The sequence below is a fragment of the Pithys albifrons genome, chromosome 1, assembly GCF_047495875.1.
Source record: "Pithys albifrons albifrons isolate INPA30051 chromosome 1, PitAlb_v1, whole genome shotgun sequence".
NCBI classification, from domain to species: Eukaryota; Metazoa; Chordata; class Aves; order Passeriformes; family Thamnophilidae; genus Pithys; species Pithys albifrons.
The window spans coordinates 33,743,388-33,768,169 of record NC_092458.1 but is presented as its reverse complement, the minus strand read 5'-3'; the positions used below and the strand labels follow the sequence as shown (position 1 = coordinate 33,768,169).

Genomic DNA, 24,782 nt, shown 5'->3' with positions numbered 1-24,782 from the left:
AACCAGTATCAGGATTCTATCACAGGCCACCAAGTAAAAAGACAAGTATGACTAAAGACAAGTATGACAAATAATGTAGTTTATCTTTTGGGTAAATTACTAAATTCACTAAATGAAAGGAAGTGAGACTGTAAATTTCTCAAGTTCCATTAAGAAGTAACATTAAGTGTTTTATTGCTATCTGAAAACTGGCTTTAGCAGAGTACCTCAAATCATTAGGGTAGGAGGGTGGGGGACAGGAATTAGAAAACCAATTCACTCTTTTTGCGAGAGGAATTTAATCCATTTGTGAATAAATCACGGCAATCCCTGCTCTTGATTTTCATTTGCCCAGTGCTACTTGGCGCTGCAGTGTGAGACCTTCTGCTTGCACAACAGCAGCCTTACGCCTAGGAAGGACCACAGACCCCACATAAAAGAGAACACAGAATATGGGCCAGAAGAATTGTTCTCATTGCATGAAATCCCATCCAGTACTGAAATTAGGATTTCATTAGTTTACCAGGGCCACTAAGGTGAAAAACAGAATACAGGTAAATAACAGAACACAGGAACATATGTACTAAAAAAAAGTACCTGACTCCTGTATTTACAAAGGATATTTTACAGACTCAAACTTACGTATCCGAGTCATCAGAACTGGAATCATCATGACTTTGTTCAGACTTCCATCTCTTGTGCCTGTCAATGAGGTCAGTCAGGTAAGAAGTTTTCTTTGAGTTTCGTAAAATGAATTTGTGTTTTAAGAGTTCTTTTGCAGTAGGTCTCTTAAAGAAAAAAAAAAAGGCTTTTTTTTTTACTGCATTTGAGAGTGTTAAGTGACTCACTATAAAAATGCAAAGATATCCAGACTTCAGTCTTCATACAAATGAGATTTTAAATACATGCAGTATCTAAAAACAATACAAGTCACATACAGCACACCATATTAATAAAAGCTGAATAGCACTTACTCATGTAGTTCATATAAACTAATCAAGCTCTCTACTATACTCTGACAAATGAAACTCACAAAGCTTGGGTCCTTGTTTAAGCAGGCCTCAACAAATTCTTTGAGGGATTTGCTGAAGTTTCCTTCCAGCGTTGGTGGATTGTTCTTAGGGATGAGGAACAAAACCTTCATCGGATGTAATTCTGAATGAGGTGGCTCTCCTTTTGCAAGTTCTATGGCTGTTATACCTAATGACCAGATATCTGCCTGTAAGAAACAATGATTTTAAGATTAGGTTCGAGAAAGAGAAGAAGCACTGCTGGCTTGCTATCCCAGTTTAACCCAGCACCACACACTTGCTCACGTCCTCCCCTGGTGGGGTGGGGGCAGGGAAGGAAGAGAATTCGAAGGGTAAAGGTGAGAAAACTTGCTAAACAACTGAAATAAAATAATAATAAATTGGAATTAAAAAGAAAATCACAGAGACAAACCCAAGACAAAAATAAGTGAAGTAAATGTAAACAACTGCTCATCACCAAATGACAGATGCTCAGCCAGGCCGTGAGCAGCAGACCTCAGCCCATCATGCCCCTAGTTTTGTTACTGAGCACGATGCCATAAGACAGGGGCTATTCCTTTGGTCAGCTGTGATCAGCTGTCCCAGCTGTGTTCCCTCCCAATGCCTTGTGCATCCCCAGCCTGCTCACTGGTGGGGTGAAAATCAGAAGAGGCCTTGACCCTGTGCAAGCACTGCTCAGCAATAGCTAAAACATCCCTGTGCTATCAACACTGTTTCCTGCACAATTGCGAACACAGCCCCCCATAGCAGGTACTGTGAAGAAAATTGATTCTACCTCAGCCAAAACCAACACACTTGTAAAGGTAGATTTTTAATCTTTACTGTAAATAATTTCATATGTAAACTGGTTTTGTTATCATGGTCTATGTGGCTAACCACATAAAATAAACAGTTTCTTATTTGTCTTCACTCTACAGCATAAAACAGTTCTAATAAGTAGAGTTTTAGAACTTTTTTAAATCAATACTCTTACACCAGCAGTTATAACTGATCTTGAAACACAGCTATTTTCAAAAAGCAATGGTAGAGTTTTTATAAACTAGCATTTTATCTACCATATTCAAGTACACTATGTGAATATGGGGCAAGTCTCAAATATTTACATAAAGGTAAACATAAGATGCACAAAGTTTTTCCTTACCATGCATTAGCTAGTACAACCATCAGAAATTTAATATATACCTTTTCTGGGGCTTAACACTGTCTCATATTTCACTCTTATTCACAGACTAGAAAAATGCAGACTTGAACACTATTATTCAACCTTTTCAACCCAAGTTTTGGTCCAACAAGCCTCTAAAGTTTTCATCATCAAAATGTGTTACTCCTTCCAGTGAATTCTGTCTCCCTCAATACAAATCCTATTGCAAATATGCCTGAAGTGATGTGAAGTAATTCATTATAATTCTCTATGTTCAGCTGAAATCACAGACCCAAAAGTCAAGAGAATGGATGAATAAATCAGAAAGGTGTGTAGGAGCAAACAAGTCAAAAATATGTTTCTCCATTGTTTTCTGCCTCTCAATACATTCTGCTAACATTGCTATGTCAGCTTTAGTGGAAAAGCTTTCTCAAGGAAATATTTCCTGCCAGAAGATCCTGCCTTTGTGATCAGTTTCCCACATCTGGACCTGACTACATGCCAAAAAACATGTGTAGAGGTTGGGAAAGCATTATAAAAACCTGAAGATGAATTCAGAAGTTGGAGGAACAAGAGACAAGGAGAAACTAGGACGCCTTGCCTAGTCTTCTTCTGATCTCTCCTCTCAGCTCGTCTTACCTTCTTTCCAACACCACCAGCCGTCATCTGCCTCGAAGGAGAGACTGCTTGTCAGCCTGGAGAAAGGGCATCGGCCTAGAGCGAGACTGCTTGCCAGCTTGAATAGTCTGTGACTGTCTGTGGAGGTATATCTTTTCTCTGAATTTTTCTCTTACAGGCTAAAATAAAGCACCCTCTTTTGCAGCTACACCAGAAGCCAGCCGGTCCAGTCGTGAGGGGAACTAATGGCATTTTGCATTTCAAAGACTCACCATCCTCTTGCAGCCAAGAGATAACATCGTGGCAGAAACAGAGAGAGCATCTGCATCCCCCCCCCTTCCTCTCAGTTACATCGATAAGGCACTCAAGTAGTTTTTTCATGGTGGTATCTTTTCTCTGCTTCTATAAATAATCTTAAGCATTTTTCCTAACTTTTCTTATTTTTCCTCTTTTCTTTTCGCATCTCTCTAGCAATCAATTAATAAAAATCAGTTTTTGGTATTTACAGATAACTTGTTTGAGTTTTAATTTTGCTCAAGAGAATGATTCGAACTTGTAGTTCAATCTGCATAAAAAATGAAGCAGATCTGAATGTCACAAGGTGAAAGAAAAAAATTCTCCCCGAAACATCTGTTCCAAAGGACAAGATACCAACTAGAAACTTTTTCCTATTTCTTTTTAAGTTGAAGCAGAGCAAAGATTTATTCTCAGGAAAACAGGAAAAATCTGAGCTACCTGGTTTTACTCCCTAACAGAGCATTTGGGACTTTGCTATGCTGTAAACAGAGTAGAGATTTCATTTATCACTGCTGTCCTTACCAAGTATCCCCCAAATCCAACTATGTCTGCCTCACTGACATGCACAGGTATCTCTGACTAACTTACACAGAACCACAGACTGATAGCTGCAATGTACACATCCATTCCACCGTCACAGCTACAGGGCCTGACTCAAAACATGCTCCTCCTTCCTTGTTCAGACAGTATTCTACTGTTAAGAGCTCAGCTACTTAATTTTGCGAGTTAGTATGGAAAAAAAATTAGAGTCAATTAGCATACCATTGAATTTATGAAATGACATTTTGTTAGCCCATGTTACAGAACAGTTACTGAGCACAAAGGATTACATAAGCATATGAGCCCCGAGTTTCATTTATTTTATAAGCGCATTGTCAGCTAAGCTCTCCTCTAGCCTAATTGCGAGTAACTTCCCTCGAGCAGGAAAGCTTATCTTGGTTATGGAAGAAAAGTGTCACCTGGGAAGATGAATCTTCATGTTATCAACTGAGCGTTATTATTTCCAATTTATTCAGAATTTCAGTTTCTCAAGAGGAAAGTCTTAAAGCCTCATGAATGGATAGATTTTCTTCAGCCACACTTTCAATCGCAGGTGGAGCATGTGTATATGTAAGTATAAACATCAAATTTACATGTGTATGAGAGTGCATAGGTATCCACTTGCATATACACACACACACACACACACATGCATATAAATACTTCCTTTTTCCCTTATATCTTTGTAACTCTCTACTGCTAGTCACCTTCCTCCACAAAAATGAACAAGAGTTCACAAACCATGGCTGAACACTGAACTCTTTGAAGTTCAAGATGGGTTTTGGAAGCCCATTCCTATTGAAAACATCAAGAATAACTCCCCCAAATTCCTCGGGAACCATATTCTCCCCTTCCACAGATAAGAAAGGATGTCAAAACAGAAATGTAAGTACCAAACACATGTGCAACCAATTAGGTATTTCTGGGATGCACTTGACTGTGACAACGAAACTCCAGAACAAGCGCAAATCAGTCCTACAAAGGGAGACGGATAAGCAAGACCTTAGGAAGTGTTGACACTGTATCATCACTAAGTTTTACCACGTTATGATTTTTACCATTTCAAATCTTGAAAAATACCTCTTCTCCCAAGTTCAGGTAACAGTCAGCAAGTCACTGGTAATTACTATTTATTGCAGTCTTATCATGAGTCTTTCCTTTTCTAATCTAATGACTACAATTCAGGCTCAACTTGAAGCTCTTGTAAGTCAAAGAAAACAGGCAATGTGCAAGAGAAAACCATTTTAAAATTAAATATCTATTTTTCTATTACAAACTACTTAGCAGAAAAGACAGAGAATTAGATACGGGAAAACTGAAGCAGGTAAGTAAACATGCTTTCAGATGAAGAAAGGAATCAAAACAGGAAGAGCTACTGCCAAAAACCAGAGCACTTCCAAGCTTGTATTCGGAACCCCTTAGAACGTGGGAACCAAGAGGATTCAACAGGGCCAGGAAAAAAACTGGGAAAGACAGCAACTACATAAGAGAACTTCCTTGCATCTTTCTGAGATGATGCTATGAAGAGGACAGTCCTGCCTAATACCTCTCAAGCACGGTCAGCTTATGGAAGAAGAATGAGACTAGTTTTGGATGTCTATGTTTTCACACATGCATATAATTATCCAAAAATAAACAGGCCTTCTTAAGTTTTTGTTGCACAGCAAACTACTGTCTGTGCAATTTAGTCTGTTCTCTAAGTGCCAGAAGGTGCACGGATGCATATAAATATCTCTAGTTCATTCAAAACATGAGCTGTGGCTTTCTAGGGAACTTATCAAGTATCCAAGACCTTTTTATGTCCATGTGACATTGCAGACTAAAACAGCCAGAATTCAAAACCTGACGAGTGAATCATGCTTTGTGCAAGTGATCATCATTCCCAGGAGCAAAACCTCTGGTAAAAAAAAACCCAAACAAACCCAAACCCAAACCCAACTAACAAGCCTCTATCATGCAAAAAAAAAGTTTACTCAACCTTTATATTGGGAATTTGGGGTTATTTAACCTTCTCTATGCTCTCCAGAACTTTGTTCATTATTTTGTAATTGCCTTTCTACAGAAAGATATCAAATAGGAATGTAAGCAATGCTGCAGCAAAGCCAGAGACAGTCTTGGTGAGTTTCCTACACACACAGGGGTGGAAAGAAATACACCAACCTGTCTCATTGCATGGAGAGACGGCCACTCAACCAATCACTACGGGGAGATCAGAGGAGATGGGCAAGAAGGATGAACTCAGGGAATAACATAAGGAATGAGCGCTAATTGTCATAAAGCAAGCTGATTTTATCTCAAGTGCGGCCTGAAGGTGACCTGTGTTCCAGATACAGAGCTGCACCAGTGGATCATAAGGCTGGGCAAAGAGCCTTCCCTGAGACCATCAGTATCTGGTTGAGCTAGCCAGACCAGCGTGGGGGAGGGAGATGGCAGGGGCAGCAAAGAGCTCCACAGGTAGCTCAGCCTAATAGAAGTATAAAAAACAACTAACCAACACAATGAACTTTGAAAAAAAGCAATAGGCTTGAGCTGGCTTTAATGCACATATTCCTTCCTGGCAACTAGGGACATGCAGTGTCACACTGGTGAAAATATGGAGAACAGTAATGGGAATCACATTTCTATTGTGATCCAACTATATGTTACAATTGATAAATTGTGCTTGTGTTGTTATTTCAGGATGCCACTCTGCTAAATCAAAGTCCTGTGTATAGATCAATCTGACAAAAAACCCTCCTTGCATGGCATATCTAAAAGAACACACTAAGAGTAGCACAGACCTATGCAGCACATTCTTCCACAGATGAATAACAACACTTTCAAACAACACTTTCACACCTCCAAATCGGTATCCTTCAACCGTGTTGCTGACCATGTTCTTCTAAGAACAAGTAGAAGAACATTACTCTTTGTATATATTTGCTCTTTTCTACTTGTGATGGTTTGATAGATAGAATGAGTTGGTTTGATGGTTTAAAACAGCCAAAAATACTCAATAGAGTGGGATAAAAGCTGATAGGATGTACTCATCAACACTGTATTATTTCTTGCTATCTGGATTGTGTTAATAAACTAGGAAATGTAAAGTTTGGATACAAATTAAGAAATTCATCCTCATCAACAGCTTTTAGTTCCTACGTATCATCTAAACATGCACTCATCTGGACACAGCCAAAGTTATTAGCTACATTCTGAAGATCAACTATGCAATTCAAGTTAGAAAAGGAAGGGACTTTGGCTAATGCCTCAAGATACCTTACCTTTGAATCATATGCCGACTGCTTTATTACTTCAGGTGCCATCCAAAATGGTGTTCCCACAAAAGTATTCCTCTTTATCTGTGTATCTGTTAGTTGTCCTGCTACTCCAAAATCTGCTAGTTTTACTTCTCCTTGTTCAGACAGCAATACATTAGCAGCTGGAATAAAGAAAAGGAAATAGCAGAAATGAAGACATTTGACACCATTGTGTTCCTTTATATTGCATGAGCTCTTTTAATATTCTTCCAATACAATTTAAAAAACAATTTACCTTTAATATCTCTGTGTATTTTCTTTTCTGAATGTAAGTAATCAAGTCCTTTGAGGATCTCCCTCAATATTGTAGCAATCTGGATTTCATCAAGTGAGCCAGGTTCTAACTAGGAGAGGCAAGAAATGTGTAAATATATTTTAAAAAGGGAGAAACAGAGAGAACAGAAATAACATTGTGACTATAAAAAGAAATTACTCCTTCTGTTATTCCTCAAAACTTTCTGTTTGCTAACTTCCTAACATGAGACAAAACAGAAAATTCTTTTAAAAGCACATAGTTCTAAATTAAGTGGCCTGGTGAACAACAGACAAGGAAACCATTTATCTAAAATATTTTATAAAGTTTGTTAAAGGTGCCGTAAGGACAGTTATTGTTTTGTGGTCAGGTACTAGGTATACACATTGCCTTTGAAAAGCATCTATATTGTAAATCTGATTATTTACATAAATAAGGGCATTTCAAGAGACACATTGAAACTTCATGCCCAATAATTAAGATTGGAAATATTCCAGTGCTCTAGTTTACTCCACAATAGCTGTCACTGAAGCACAGTCAAAAGATTATACATCTAAAGCTTCACAATGTGAGAAAGAAAGCATTTCAGATAAAAATTAGAAGTAGTACCTCCCTCAGAAATCCTCATCTAATACATAGGAGCAGAGATAGTATTTCATTTCATGTTTGTTTTACGTTTGTAGCTTTAATCATAATTAATTTTTGCTTTTTCTTAGCTTTGATAATACACACAATATTACCAATCACTGAAACCCACTAATACATTCTCAAAGCTTTGCTCCAGCCAGGCTACAAGCACCAGTTCAAGACTTGGTAATGTGAAACATCTAATGGGGGAAAAACCTCTTATGTCAGATGTCAGCTCACCTTAATGAGGAGGAACTTTCTGAAAACAGATTAAGTCTGAGAATATTGGCACTTGTACCTCAGCCACAAACTTAAATAATACTCAAAGCTGAACAGCCAGTGCATGTTAAAGTACAGAAAACACCAAGCTAGAATGGTATGTCTGTACTCAGAACATGGAACCCAAGGTTCCCATTAATTCTTGCCTCAAGTGTGAAAATGAGGCAAAGTGTGCCAGTTGTCCTACCAGATTCCAGTTGAGACCATAATGTGTACGTTAGAATGAGGAAAACATGCAGCAGAACATAAATCAAAAATTAATGAAGCACATAGAAGGTGCTTAATATACACTTATATGATGATTGCAGTTCTGTGGTGCAATTTCTTCAATAACATTTTAAGATGCTGACCAAAGAGTTTGTATGATATCTAGGCAACAAACTTAAACACATGGTCATCACACAAGTGAAATGTGTATAATGAAAAAAATAAAAAGAGAAGAAAATATGCAGCATCTGTTTGCATTTTGCTCTTTTATATGTAGACTAAGAAAGTAATAATTCATTTATAAAAGCAACTCTGGTTTCTAATTGCTCTTCTGTCATAAAGAAAAACAGCTATCATAACAATAAATAAACTATCTTCATCATATCTTTATGGGGATCATTATGAATTTCCACACAACCACAGAACTCTTTCTAACAGACGTGAAAACTAAAGGTATAAATGAGTTTGAAAATGCACAACTGCAGCAAGTCCACATTTAATACCCACTGTTTCCTGGATGCCACCAGTAGAGTACCTTTACACTGGCCTTTTTCCTTTTGCTCTTTCCTCAAGCATTTATTCATTGCCCCATTTGACAACTGCAGACTATGCTACAGAGACATGCTGCCTCTATTGATGTAACAATTACCACATACTTACAACATCCACTGATATTCCTATAACTGTATTTTTTAAATCCATAAGAAATATAAGATGGTGTGTGATTTGGGAGGGGGTGTTTTTCAATAGCTAAAGTGAATAACAGCATCCAGTCACAGAAAACACAATCTGCACTGAACCTTTGGAATTGTAATTCAAAACTTGGTACTCTGTCCCAGGTGCAAATGAAGCACTTTGCTCTTGTTAAATTTCATATGGTTGGTGACTGCCCAGCGCTTTAGTCTATCCAAGGCTCTCTGGAAGGCCTCTCTACCCTCACTGAAGTCCACAGCTTCTCCTTCTTATTTGAATTATTTTTTAATACCAGCCTAAACTGTATTTCTGTCTATTCAGACTTCAGTAGAATTTCACATAGGGAACCTTTTGTGTATTTGTTTGGGGAAGTGGGTGGTGGGAATGATACATACAGACTACAAAGAGTTATGGTGGCAGAATTAAGGGACAGAAAAACTATTTTCAGTCACTAGTGCTCTCTGGCTGACTGAAGATTAGCACTCTAAGATGTTTATATCCTGCTTCCAATATTATGTTGCTTAGTTCCCTTCCATTTATACAAATAATCAGTTATGCCTCATGAAAAATAATATTTTTGGCATTGACAAATACTTTTTTTCTTTATTGAAAGCAAACATTGCCACAGCCAAACTTCCTATTATAGTTTCCATAATTATAAGACAGGAAAAAAATTATGTTAGGTAAAATAACAAAAACCCATGCATTGTTTACTTACGAGATCAAGGGCAGAGCCTCCACCCAGATATTCCATTATTATCCATAATTTTGTATCCTGCAAAACAAAAAAACAATAAAAGTGTATTAAAGTTTAAAAAAGAAAAGAAGTAAGTCACAGGGACTTGTTCCATTCTTTTCACTGAAGAAAGCATCTGCAGTTTTGAAACACCACTAACTGTGGTTGGTTGTGGTGAGATGTTCCTCAAAAATATCATTGGATTACTGACTCCAGAGTGCATGCATCTCCATGCACATGTTTTTTCAGTTTCATTCTGTTCCTCTAAACAAACAAGAGGAAAACTACTTTCCACAACTCACGTCATGGTACCTCTTTTTTTTGTACTAATACTGCTACAATAAAAGAGTGTCCAAGGAAGAAGAAACTTCCCTTCAATCCCTGCCAAAGAGTCAAGTGAAACCTCTAGCCTTTATCCTGACTAGCACTGGCTGAGTGTTTTGAGCATATTAACTCCCAAAAGCCACCCACCTCTTTATTCTTACCACATTCCTTTGTGCATTTTGCAAAAGTGTCTTTGAGACAAGAAAGATACTGACAGAGCACACTCAATGAAAATGTAGGAGAACACATTTTCATTTTAAAAATGTGATCACAGACATTCCAAATACTGATTTTGTTACATAAAACATACTGCTTTCCTTAGAAAATGTCTTGATTTCATTTATTGTTTTTATTTGTACAGATATTTCATTCTTTAACAAGCCTGATCCCTGTCTAGGTCAAATTTAATTTAGAATTCATTCTTCATATTTCTGCATTGTTTCATTGTCTGGAACAGTCATGTGTCTCTGATCTGAGGAAGAATACCTGTAAGTTTTCTCCACTAATGCTTATGCAGCTGATATATGGTATACAATTTTGAACAACTGTGTTCAAGAAACATGAAGTAAAGTAGTAAAAAAGATTATTTAAGCTGACTATAGCAATTTACTGCTTCAGCTCGTAAAATAAAAGCTAAAAACAACTTCAAGCTACTATGTTCCTAAAGGAAAGCTTGATACATAGTATAGGACTGTTTAACACAAGTTATACAAACACTATGCTAAGACAGAGACTGGGCCCAACCATTTCTTTCCACTGTTTGCAGCATCTTATTCCCAAATACACTATGAGAAGCAGTTCATCTTTTCCTTGCAGTACCAGCCTTGATACACATAAAAAAGCAAGGCCACAAACCTACCAGATACATATTCAAATGAAATTGCTGCATGGAACATACTAGGGTTTGGTTTAGTTTTGATGATTACCAAGTTAGTATTACTAAGCTCTGTTAGTTTTAACTCCATGGTATGTACCAAACTTTCACAAGACTTCTGGCATAAAAATGTAGGTGTCTCTCACAGTAAGGAGCACATAAATAGCAACAATATTAACTTACTTTATCCTACAGAATAAACCTTCATATAAAAATAACATCGCAGAGCCAACGCAGATAAAACTCTGAATACTCATCTATAAAGATGAGTAAAATCTTTAGAAAAGTGCTAAATCTATTACAGAACATAACTTCTAATCCTGGGGGATTAAAATTTTAGCCTTTAGGAGTAACTTAATATTTTTTGTCATTATTATATGTGTAGTTCCACTGCATCTATCCCGTCTCCTGTCTCAGAATGCACCTTCTGTTGGTAAATGCACATTTTTTTCCACCTCTAGTTACACATATTGCACTATTTTTAGGTAAGACCCTGGATTAGGTTCCTTCATCAACTACTACTTTTAACATACAGATTCAGCTAAATTTAGATATTTTTCTTCAAGAATCAACTCATGTTATTTAACAAGCGCAGACTTGTTAAAAACATTTTTCAAAAGCCAGAAGACATTTTTTAGGAAGAGTCATTGAAAAATATAATCTGTCTCAGTATCTACATCTTGGTAATGGTTACTTTCTGCAGACACCATGAATATTCCAATAACTGTAACTCATCTTGAGACAGTCCCTTACAGTATGGAAATACTTATTTTGCTCCTAAGAGTTTTTCAGATTTTTCCTGTCCCTTCAAGGCTCCAGGTCCTAACAGTTCTAGAACACAAATGCTTAGAAAAGGGCCTTACAGAAAGTCATTTCATCTTCACAAATCTTACTAAACTTGAACAAAATTTTATATACACATATTTTGCTTCAGTCTGATAAAACGTCTTTTAAAGATGCATGAAATTTCCTGAACTTTCAAACTTTATGTGACTGCAAAACTTACATGTAATTTTAATAGTAACTTAAACACAAACATGTCAACTCTATCACTACTTTTTAGTTCACTGCAAATGCCTGGGTGGGAAAGAACAAACAAACTCCCTGAGCCTCTCAAAAATAGGGAAAAAAATCCCAAATAAATAGAAGAAAGAAAGGAAAGAAAAACAAACATCCACAACACCTCACCTAGAGATCAACAAGAGACACATCTTCCCTTTTCTATTACCTCAATTACCTCATGGTTTTAAAGAGCTAACAACTTGAAATAAGATATAATTTCCCCAAAGAGAAACTCTCCATAACACTAGCTACTAAACTCCCCAGCTGAAAATTAGAAATTAGAGACAGAAAATAACTAATGAAAATATTTAAGGATATAATTTTAATTACATCATTATATAACCATGTAACACAATTACACAACTACAAGTTATCTTATTCACAGTCTTTTTAAATCATCATTCATCCTGTCAATTCTGTTTCTAGTTCATTTAGTCTTTGCTCCTGAAGCTTTCATCATCAACTGCTTGGGGCCACATGTCTGAATTTAAAAGCCATGGATCCAGCACACTCAGTAATTCTGCACTGGAAGCATGGAAATGCAGTTAAGGAACACACACACAACTGTATCTGCATCCCAATCTACTACAATTAGGGCATCTTTTAATCTGCAGCGCTAGATTCAAAGTGATTTTTAATTTCCTAAGATTCCTCCTTGTCACAGAAGTATTACTCAACTTCATTGACATTTTGGGTTTTTTTTTAAAGTTTTTATCATTCATATGAAGTATCGGAACAGACGTAATTCCTACTGAAGCAAACCTTACTATCACCTTTCACTAATTCCTGCTGGATTTTTTTTACCTCTCTTTTTTAAAATCTGCATATATTGCTTAACGAGAAGACACAAATAAATCCTTTTGGTGAGATGAATTTCTTAATATATATTCCATTTTAGAGACAATAAACTACATACACTGACTTTATGCCTGTGGTGGGTTGGATGCTTGGTATCCCTCAAAACTGCTCTGTCACTCCCTTTCTCAGCTGGACATGGAAAAGCTAATAGAGTGAAAGGCTCATGGGATGAGGGAAGGACAGGGAGAGATCACTCACCAGTTACCCTCACTGGGTAGAGCAGACTCATATTGGGAAATTAGTTTAATTTATTACCACTCAAATCAGAGTAGGATAATAACAGATCTTAGAAGTCAAGTCTTTTCCCCCTTCCTCCTGGGCTTTCATTTCACTCCCAATTTTCTCTACTTCTCAACCTGCAGAGGCACAGTGGGCCAGGCAATGAGCATTGCATTCAGGTCATCCCACATCATCTCTGCCATTCCTTCCCCCTCAGGGGGTGGACTCCTCACACTCCTCCCCTGCCCGAGTGGAGTCCCTCCCACAGGAGACAGTCCTCCATGAACTTTTCCAGCCTGAATTCTTCTCCTGGGCTTCAGCTCTTCACAAACTGCTCCAGCATGGGTCCCTTCCACAGCACGCAGTCCTTCACTGGCTGCTCCAGTGTGGGTCCCGCTCAGGGTCGCAAGTCTTGCCAGTAAACGTGCTCCAGTGTGGCCTCATCTCTCCATAGGGCCACAGGTCCTGCCAGGAGCTAGCTCCAGTGTGCGCTTCCCACAGGGTCCCAGCCTCCTTTGGGCACATGCACCTGCTCTGGCAGGGGGTTATCCATGGGCTGCAGGTGGATCTCTGCTCTGTCATGGACCACTATGGGCTGCACGGGGACAACCTCACTCACCATGATCTTCCCCTTCCCCATGGGCTGCAGCAGCATCTCTGCTCCAAAATCTGGAGCACTTCCTGCCCCTCCTTTTTCACTGACCTTGGGGTCTTGCAGGGCTCTTGCACCCATTTATTCTCACTCCTCCCTCCATCTGCAGTTGCACAGCTTTTTCTCCCCTTCTTAAATCTGTTTACCAGAGGTGCTGCCACAGCCACTGATGGGCTTGGCCTTGATCAGTGGGGTCTCTCTTGGACTGGCACTGACTCCATCAGACATGGGGACAGCTGCTGGCAGTTTCTCACAGAAGTCACCCTTGTGGTCTCCCTGCTACCAAACCGTTGCCATGTAAACCCAATACAATGCCTTGTAACAACAGCACAAGGCAAGTAGAGCACTAGTATCAATTGACTTTGGCATTACCATGGCAACAGGCCTCCTTCTTTCCTTCTTTTCTGAGTATCTCTGGCATGCTTCACATTTCCTAATACCTACTGTCACTTTCCTATTCAAAGCTACCCAAACTTTTTTTCTGCTTGGACTTCTCACTTTTATCTGCATATATTCTCAAGTTCTGCTCTCAAAAAGAACACCAAAAGCACTATTTTTTTCTATAGCTTAGATTAGTAATTATATATTACACATAATCACTTATATTTTGAAGAAGACACTACATTTATCTACTGACACCAGCAACATTCAGTGCTCCATGTTAAGATATGAAATAAAACCAGTTTTCTTCTTTTAAGCATCAGCCACAACACAGCACTGATTTTTCTTCCAAATACAGTGAAGTCAGGGCAAGTCATCAATCCAAATTTAGGATTATTGTTTCTCTATAAACTTAGATGAGCACATTAATAAGGGCAAGAGGAACGTTGCCTTTTTCACAGTAAGAAAAAGAAGTTTCCCTCTGATGCCATGAAACTGAGATAACTAACAGCTCTGAAACCTAAAAGAAGTTCTGTTACAAAAAGACAGTTTCTGTAAATCCCTTCTAAACTACGGTTGCTCTTCTTGAGGTCTGACTTCTGATTTTAACTCTGGAACCACCCAAAAAACCTTACAATAGGAGCTTTATTTCTAATGAAGTTTCCTCCATTAAGTCAACTGTTACAATATGAAAGTATTTGTAAAATAAGTGCAGCTACAGCAGGTAAAATATGTGAAGTCCAAAGACTATACACTGAAAAAGAAGGTCACACACAAAAAAACTCCTCAAAGTTTTTGTATAGAGTCTCAAAGGTACATTTTAACTGAAATCAGAGGAGTATAGAAGACATAGAGAAACCAATGATCAAGATCAAAATGTTTGTTTATAAGTCTTTATGAAGTCAAAAAACATTTGAATAAACATAGAGAGTCCTATCTTTAGAGAGACTTTGTATTTTTCTTTTACATGAAGAACATACACATTTTTAGGACTGTGATATTATACAGGAGAGACTGACCTAACGCAACCAAGTTAAGAAAGTATGTATATGCTTCTAAATTACCTTTCTTGAGGGAAGGAGTGATTGCAGAGGAAAACAATATTGAGTCACAAAAGAGGACTAGAAGGACTCGGAAGTAAGTGCACTGAGTGGCCTGTGCAGTTTGAAAACAGCAGTACAATAGCAAGCATGTTTGTCTCCAGTTATTCCCCACCTAACACAAGAAAGGGAACTTCCCATCTTAAATTTATTGTGAGAAAAGGTGTTTCCCACCTTAAATGTATGGTGAACAATTAGCAGCAGAATACAGGATATTTGTAATTATGTATAAAAAGCTTGTTTAGTTATGGAGATAAACCATGTCCAAATTCCACTTACAAGCTGTATTTACAAGCATTTTTAACTTGTATCCAGTTAGAAATTACGTATTGGATTCAAATAACACATTTGCTAATCAAAATAAGAACTAGTTTAAGTTGATCTACATACTGAAGTTTTACTATCACTGGATTAGTAGAAAAACCCAGAGTACTGAAAAATAGAAACAGAATCACAGTATCTTGGACAGAACCTCAACTACTCTGAAAAGAACAAACTAGTTCCAAAACTGAAATTCATCACATAACATGATGTGTGATACTTTGCTTAATAAACATCTCAGTTATGCCAAAGTAATAAGGGCCAGGAAAAGAGTCTTATTTTTCAACACTGGTAGAAATTTAGTATTAATTCGTAATTCTTGAGCATAAGAAACCAGATTAAAAGAACCTTGAGATATACAATGTACGCAACAATATAACCTCTCTAAACACATTCCTGCTACAGGTTGGTACCACTACCTGTGGAGATTTTTTCTGTTAATTACATATATAAAAACTCAGGGGAGTTTGACAACTTTAGCAACCAGAAACTTCTTAAATACTTGCATACTGATTCTTAGATGCCCGACTTCAAAAATATGATGTAAACATCATGGAACTTGTCTTCCATATCTACTTTAAGCCACCTTGCTGACTGATTCCTTCTGGTTTTGACAGGAAAAGGATTTTTTCAGGATTTATTCACCCTGGTGCTTTTAACCATGCATCTGAAGGCCCTACTGCTTGACAAAGCCACCAGGTGGCAGAATCATGTAATGCCAAAGATGCTTTCACACCCACCAGGAAGGAAGGGCCAGCCCCAAAACAAGCTGAGCAACCACTGAAGACAGAAGCACAAAGCTACTCCAACACCCTTCATAAAAAGAAGATGGAATGATCAACCAAAGAGAAACACACCATAAGCAATATGATCATTCATATATATCCAACGTTCTTCAGATTGCCTTCCTTTCCTCAATCATGAAGCTCAGCTTCAGGCATCATCTTATTCATTCACCATCTCCTTCCAACACCAAGTAACAGCAGTAGTCACTGCCTTGATATTCAGGACAAAGAACAAGCAAACCCTGGCATTTGAGCTCTCATTATTTATTAACACACGTAGACATTGGTGAGATTATAATTAAAAAAAATCTTTCAGTGCTAATTCACACCACTTTTCTAAGAAGTATATATAATTTGTTCCTGAAGGCAATCTCAATAAGTACTATAAATTTTTTTCCATATCTGACATAAAATTTTTCAGTCTCAGTAACAAGGAGTAAGAATACCAGCCTTATTTCAATACTTCCTAGGAAGCATATTGAGTTCCACAGTGCACCTAATCCTTCACTTGACTGTTCTTTGACTGTTCATTGGCTAACGTTCTTCAATCTAGTTCCTCCTATATATATGTATGGCCAGACTTGGCAAACGAAGATTTGGGAAGGGCTCTCCCCACGTGGGTGTGCCCTTCCAGCCTGCGCAGTGGATTTTTTAGGTGAGGCACAGCGTGCACAGAACTGGCCACACCGTTTAAGTCCCAAGATCCTTTTGCCACAGCCGAGCGAGCTTGGACAGTGACAGTGAAAGTGAAGTCCTCGGGACTGTCACAACACTCGGTACTAACCGGGGCTGACCCTGCTGAGCATCCGAGATCTGACGGGATGGGATGGCAGGGAGGCATTGAACTGCCAGGGGACGGTCCCCACTGAGACTCGAACTCAGGTCCTTGGGATTCGGAGTCCAGAGTGCTCTCCTTGACACAAGCCAATCAAACCATTACACCACAGGACCACTGCACTCCTACAACTACAGCGCAAAATTGTATACACTGGTGTATCATTTTATAAAGGAGAAAGCTATTTGCTAATGCCATTACAGATTTCATTAAATAAAACCAAACTGTAGTATTTTCTAAAGACACTTGCTTCAAAGCACCTGAAAGTCAGATGGCATGGAAAGACAACAGTTGGTTTCAAAGAACAAGAGAAACTATTTTATGAGATACCAACACTACTGATACCCAGGTTTCCTTAGCTACCAAAGACATCCTCAGGATAAATTGTCATCTACCTCCCCCTTCCCATCTTGTCACAACAGTTCATGTTTCAGAGCAGAGTCTTCAAGTACTGTCCCATTTTCTTAGAGAACTGCAAAAGTACTGAAACACTGGCAGATGCAGTGAATTAGCCATCTTTAACCTTGTAAATTAATATCCTGCTTTGGAGTTTTGAAGTATAAGAGGAGCAAAAGCAGATGTTATAAAACACAGATTAAGATAAACTATTCATCAAGAAAATATGACTAAAAGTTTAGCCATACTGAGGTAGATCATCTCATACTACTGCAGAAAAGAGTCAAAACTGATTTTGCTTCCTAAATGAATGAGTTCTACTATCAATTTGAAAGGCTCAGAAGAGTAAGAATATTACTTTGAATATCAGTTCTCCAGGAAAAATTGATGAGCAATAACTAGATTTACCTTTAAAAGGAATTATTTAAGTATATCATGAATTCCAGGGCCTGCAAATAACACTTCCCATCTATAGCTAGCACTCTCACTTTATCAGAACAGATACTTCAGACTAGAAAGCGGTCTAGCAATTCTCAGCCCTGTATCTACTCTTCCCTGCTGTATTTCTAGACAAGCAGGCATAAAACCAAATTTATTAAAAATATTGATAGAATAAACCCAAAGAATAAACAAGACAACAACAACAAAACGCCGATGGCCAAAAACCCCAAACAAAATCACCTCCACTTTCACTGACACTAAAAGGCAGCTCAAATGAAGGAAATAAAAGGTGCCCTTGTTTCTTTCTCATCTGCTCACAGGGGAGAAAAATCCATTAATAAAGAAAACTACATTTTAAAACCTACATTTGTAATATAGCTTGTCTTAAAGGAAGAGAATATTACACTAGTTGCAATGCACTACTGCTCATTTTTGGCACATTCAGTAATTATTTGTAGAGATAAAAAAGAAGTGTTAGAATAATTCCCAGAAAAAGATTTGCAGTTTTCTGAAAGTTTCCTACTTTGAATTTGAATATTTGTTTCGCCTCTGAACACCAGAAGAAGGGGGACAGAAATAAGACATTGGGAAAAAAATATAAGTTAAAGAAAAAAATTCAAATTCCTAGAGTTAAACAACAAATGAAGTGTAGAAGATTACAAAAGAAAATTTTCCAGTGAAATGAACAAACCTGACTATTGTCAAAGATTCATGGAATCATTTGGGGAATAAAAAAAACAAACACAAAAACCAACAAAAAAACAACCTCCAACCTATACAAACCAACAACTAAGCTTTTGAACATAGTCCAGCAAAACCCAGCTAATTTAATCTATCGACATACCCAGAACCTGTAAACTTTTTAAGTCTGGATAATCTGTAAGTTATTCATAATATCCATAGGCAAACCTCTGGAATCCAAAGACATGTAAGTGTAGAACTAGGCATGGTATTATTTTATATGACAATTCACTTCTTTACTACCTCAATATATTTAAGTTAAAATCTACAGAGCCATTGTATTTATGCAGTGGAGCCCGGCAAGAATGGCTAGATGGCAAATATTAAGTGCTCTACATAGTCAGAAATATCTTACTTAGGTTTAAAGAAGCCCAACTAATAGCTAAATAATATACTTTCATCTAAAACAGTAAAAACAAGGCCAAACTTCAGGGAACTCACTAACAGGTAAAGCTAAAATGGTGTGAATGCCAACTACACAACTGCACTCTCCAAATCCACACCCTTAGAAAAAAAATAGTATTTGTTCAACAAACATATAACTCATATTCACTAATGGTCTACTAAATGCCCAAATATTCCCATTAAAAGAAGAAAAAAGAAAAAATCCAACAAAACAGAAAACCCATGAAAGCTCTTCCTTAGTGGGTTTCATATAACGCTTGCTAGAGTAAGAACACGAAAAGAAAGATCTAGAGCTGAGGTCTAGAATTAAGTGGCAAAGGGGTGGAAATCACCCCTGAAAAGTCCCCCTCTAGAAAAATAAAAAATTTAATAAAAGCTACCATGGGAATTTTGAGTTTAAATTGCTGATGTCAAAGTAAACTTCTGTTTATTTCAAATTGTTCTTTCTACTAAACTATTATTCCACAGGCATTTGGAATACATAAACTGTGCTGCATCTAGACAGTATCTCTAACAAGGAAAAAAAATTCTAAGGACATATTTCACCTCAGAAAAATGAAAAGCAAAAATTTATTTTACAGAACTTTTCTGGAATAATGCTCACTAGATATTCAAATACGCAAAGACTTAGGTGGAAATCATCTGGATGTAAAGGAATCATTCAGAAATCTATATTTAAAAAAAGGAAGTTTTTAAAACTGTGGAGCAGGGTTTGGTTTTGGTTGATTTCTTCAGGTTTGGTTTCTTTTTTTCCCCCCGACTTTAACCTTAATGATCATGAACTGAGAGGGGCTCAGTTTTGAACCTCATCCAAAATATAAAAATAAAAAAATAAGGGAAAGAGGGGAGCACACATCTGAGTACCAACTCAAAAATTGTAACGTCTTTTTCCCTTGCACTGGGGGCACAGTCTGAAGCAAGTGGACAAGAATGACTGACAGCAATGGACATCTCTGAATCTTAAGGGGGCTGCAAGCAGCTGATGAGGCCCCATAGAGTTCTCAAAAAATGTTCACAAAGGACCCGTGAATGATGGTGATGCTGTAGTAAAGAATATTACCACAGTGGGGTGCAGGACTGGTAAGTATTTTGTCTGGGGAGCATTTCTGAGGCGCTTACCTCCTTTGAAGTCTCTTGGCGTCAGGATGAATGCTAGCTGTCCTCGGGCTGCCATCCCTTTGAGGGGAGGGAGATACAGATGAGCCCAAAGGTTCTCTTCTAAACACAAGTCCTTACTGCAAGCTGGCCAAAAGGTCCCTGCAATCAAAGAAATCATTGTGGTTTTGCATGTGGCGCATTTATGTCCTTTAATCAAGGTTTGTCAGCCATCTAACATGTTCAACCACAAAGGAAAAAAATAAAGGCATCTGCTGGGTAGCCAAGGCAGAACAGAAACTAAGGGAAGAGAAGAACTGTTCATTCCAGTTTGGACTCTTATCAACTCTATGAAAAACACAGGTGACAAGATCTTTCAGACTAAGGGGAGCTGCCTCAGTATACAGTATTTAATGCATGTATAAAAAACCTGTTTGCCTTTGGAATCGTTTTCCAATGCTCTGGAACTCCTGCCTTCTTCAGAGCAAAAGGAAATGGTATCAGATTTTCATTTCTAAATATAAATTCTAGTCAACATATTCTTCTATTTAATTCAGCAGACACTCTTCAACAATTACCTCCTGCAATCACCACAGTACTATGCAATCAATCTTTAAATGCATCCTTTTTGCCATAAGCTAGTTGCAACAGAGCTTGCAGAGCCACTTGCCAGGAAGAAAAACAACAACAATGAATGTTCTGTGATGGTACTGACAAAAGATCCCTTCTGCAGAGCACTTAGCAGACTTCAGTGTTTGCATGCCAACATGCTAAAGCCACGAGCTCCATGTTTTCTCTACTGTGAGTCATCTCTGACAGTGTCCATATTCACAGCCTCTTTGGCACATTTCCTGGGCACATGCCCTTCCACCATAGAAATGATTCTTTATAGCCCAGCTGTCACAGGCCCAGGCATGTCATATTAAGCACATGATTTTCCAGAGCTGCAAACTAATGGGCAATCTGGGTTTATAACTCTTCTACCAAAGTACATTACCACAGAAGCAATTAGACATGTATTTGTTGTATTGGCTGCAAAACCAGCTCCGAGCAATTAAACACAAGAAACTTACACAACAGCAGAAGAATAGTACACATTTCACTTCATAAAGCAGTGAGTGGCCACTTCTTCAGAACAATAAGCACACACAAGTCCATATTCTTTCTCTTCCCACCTGCCAATGGGCCTTTCCCTTGTCTTGCTTCATAAAACACTGGTTGGAGGGTGAAAAGACTCACCCTTAACAACCATTATCCTTTTAACTGTTCCATCTTTTGTTACTCAGTGAGGCTGACAGTAGTGATCCTTTGGTTCCCATCCCTGTCCACCAGGCAAATAACTGTGTCATAACCACATCTACTGAGCCATTGCCTTATGGAGGAAAAAAAACTAACTGCAATCTGTGGCAGATCTCCTGGGAAGTCCACTTACAGAGAGACACAGAGACTGACTTAGGTGGTTTTACAACAGTCCCAACAGTCCATCAACTCACCTCGTACAAATAGTGACTGAGAAGGCAAGAAAAACAAAAATGCAACCCATAATTAAAGCTTCCATTGGAACCGAATTTTACTCAGTGATACATCAAATGGTTATTAATGAACTGTACAACGTTACAAAATGGGAAATTGGAAGCAAAAGTAAATCAGCGTTAGTTCACAGAGTTCTTTATTTCAGATAAATTGCATCACATCTAAAGCAGAACTAACAAATGAACCTTGCATTCGATGAATACTGAGATTAATAATTTCCCTCCCAAAAAAGGTCACCCTACACCTATGTATCTCAACCCTTTTGCACTGGAGTAGTTCACATCAACACCACTCAGGGGGTTTATGAATTACTCCCTTCTCTATATCAGAAACAAACCTCAAACAGCAAATATGACACACAAGAACCTCTTCACCTCCACTGTCCAAAATTACAACTGCTCTAATGATTCCATCTGTTCCTGTTTATCCATTCCATCAGATTAAATTCAAAATGAAGGGTACAACTCAAATTTACTTCTTAGCACAAATATCAGTGCACCCATGAAGTTTAATCCCCTTTTTACCACTTACCAAAACTACCAAGATCTTTGGCACCCTGCTCCACAGCCTGTAAAGCTTTAATCCTCTTTTCCCACCCCTTTTGCATTCAAAATGCTATTAAGATTCCAGTACTCCCTATAGAGAACACTCATAAGCCAATCATTTCTCGAAACTCCTACTGATGAAGCTATACGTATCAACCCTAGAATATCTCAGGATTTTCAACTCAGACTTTGTTCCCACAAAACACATAATTTTTCTGCAACTCCCTTATTATTTTCCACTTCTCCTCTTTACGACTCTTAGCCTGACCTCTAATTATCGATAAAAACACTTTCTATTCACGTAACTCATTTCCATTCTGCCTTCCTCCTCTATGTTTATTTTTCTTACAAGTCACTCTTTCAAGGAACTGTTGAAGAAAGCAGAGACAGAGAAAACCTCAGCACTTCCAAATGATTATTTTTATCCTAACTGTTACACAACAGCTTAAAATTTAATAGTATAATGAAAACTAGACCAAAAGAACCTTAGGAATTTGTTTGAAAACATGGGCCTCCAAATACAAGAACTGCAACGTTTTAGAATCAATATAGTCCATAAACCTTCTCATTGTGAAACTTACAGTATTTTCAAGTCTAACTACCTTTTTCAAAGTAACAGTTTCTGAAAGTTCTACATTTAACCATTTTAAAATACTTAATAACATTCTCTTCAACACACCGTAATAGTCCCTTATGTGTGTAAAAATGTGATTCTGATTTTACACAACTGTCTCCATACACACCATACAGAGATTTAGAATAATTAATCTGCCCCAAAGAACTGTATAAATGTCAAAGAATACCTGAGTAAAAGAAAGCTAACTGAGCAATACATACTACCTCATGCCCACATTAAAGATGTGATGCAAACACAGTGACTATGTGACTATGTAAGAGCACCAGATTATGACAGGGCAGGTAAAGAAGTTTTCAATCAAAAGGGCAAATGTTTTAGAGGTTCCTGAGGACATCAGATCAATAGACTAGCAGCCATTTGATGGTGCAATTAATGACATTCTAGCTGAAAAGCCTTGTGCTGGGAAGTCTATCTGGCCAACAAAATGGGGATCCAGCCCATGAAACTAATGGATCCAAAACTGGGCACAAATCCATACACACACTCTCTTTTTTCAGCACTACACCCAGATGCCATACTAACACTCCCTTTTCAGATACCTCAGGCCTGCAGCAACAAGTGTAGCAGTTAACACACAAGATACAGAAAGACATCTGACATAAACAAGATTCCATACTATTAGAAAGCAATGCTATGTCCTCTGGATCTGTATGGCCAAACTAAATACAAGACCTCATGTTACAGCTAATCTAGAAACAAGCTGTGGTTCTTTTCTCTCCCCTGAGTTCTTAGGCCACCTGACTCCACCACTTATTATTTTTTTGCACCAGACCTATCAATTCTGAAGCTATGGGTCAGAACTGGCTCATCTGTTACTGTTTGGGGTTTGCTTTTTTCAGGAGCCAGGTTATTTTTGGAAGGAACAGGAGAAGGCATTGAGGGAGCTTGTTTCCCAGGTGAACCAAGGCATTATGCAGTCAAAGATTCAACATGAGTAAAATGGCAGGAACATGAAAGCAGGATGGGGAACAAGATACTGCTGCTGCCTATTTTTCATACCTGTCAGATCTGCCTAAAGGCAGGTGCCAAGATGTGAAATTATGCACAGACTATTTCATACCATACAGAAGATGGTAATCAGAGCAGTACAGAGGCAGCTATTAAGGTCATCACAAGGAGCATAACACAAACATATTACTCCAAGAAATTATATTTTACATTAAGCTTTCTAAATTTGGATTTAAAACAAGATCAGAATAACATGATAAAGTATTCAAACATAAGACAAAACATAGTTAGTACAAACTCTCAATTTTGTTTTAGATATACCAGTGCTGCTTCCCAACCTTGACACACTTGTACAGTAAGAATTATTCAGCCATAAAAGACTAAAAGTGCAGAAATGAATACATTGATGAATAGAAAAATTCTTGAAGCCACACTTGTTTAGCAGGTAGATTTTTCAATAGACGTGGAAAAATAGGGCAGTATGATGCAGATTCCAGAAAGTGATAATAAACTCTTGGACTGCTAATGGAAAGTAGTGGAATAACAAGTTTCTAAAGTCACAATGCCAAACAGTATCTTTGAATAAAGACAATGCAAACAAGGGACTTTTTTCTCAGTAAGAGCACAGCACAGGGAAAGACAGAAGTAGTAAAGACTACAGGCAACAAAGATCTAGAGTTGCAAGGTAACTGTCTCTGAAAAAAGAATGCATCAAAATATTTTAAATATGAAAACAGGGCCTCACAGCAAAGCTACATGTGCTAGAAATAGAGTTTACAGGTTGTTTGGCATCCTTTTACTTAGTCTCATTTATGGCCATTAGGAGCTGTATCAATTGAAACCTACTCATTCATTCAACCAGTAGACTGACTACATCTGAGAGCCTATCAGAACCATTACACAAACCTTCTTGCTACCTCCTTTTAGCCTGTC

At 37.9% G+C, this 24,782-nt stretch overlaps 1 protein-coding gene across 3 annotated transcripts in view; it reads right to left on the bottom strand.

Moving 5' to 3' along the window:
* The window catches only part of STK24 (serine/threonine kinase 24), a 56,902-nt gene that overhangs the window by 8,112 nt on the left and 24,008 nt on the right, over positions 1-24,782 (bottom strand). For 2 of the 3 annotated variants that reach the window (XM_071549166.1, XM_071549187.1), the window contains exons 3-7: positions 9,680-9,736; positions 7,138-7,246; positions 6,867-7,024; positions 1,013-1,198; positions 622-767 (exon numbers count right to left, since the gene is read on the bottom strand). In XM_071549166.1, the coding sequence (XP_071405267.1) occupies positions 622-767; positions 1,013-1,198; positions 6,867-7,024; positions 7,138-7,246; positions 9,680-9,736 (656 nt within the window). Of the gene's footprint in view, positions 1-621; positions 768-1,012; positions 1,199-6,866; positions 7,025-7,137; positions 7,247-9,679; positions 9,737-20,210; positions 20,305-24,782 lie in introns of those variants that run through there. The other variant, XM_071549176.1, reaches the window with a different exon arrangement.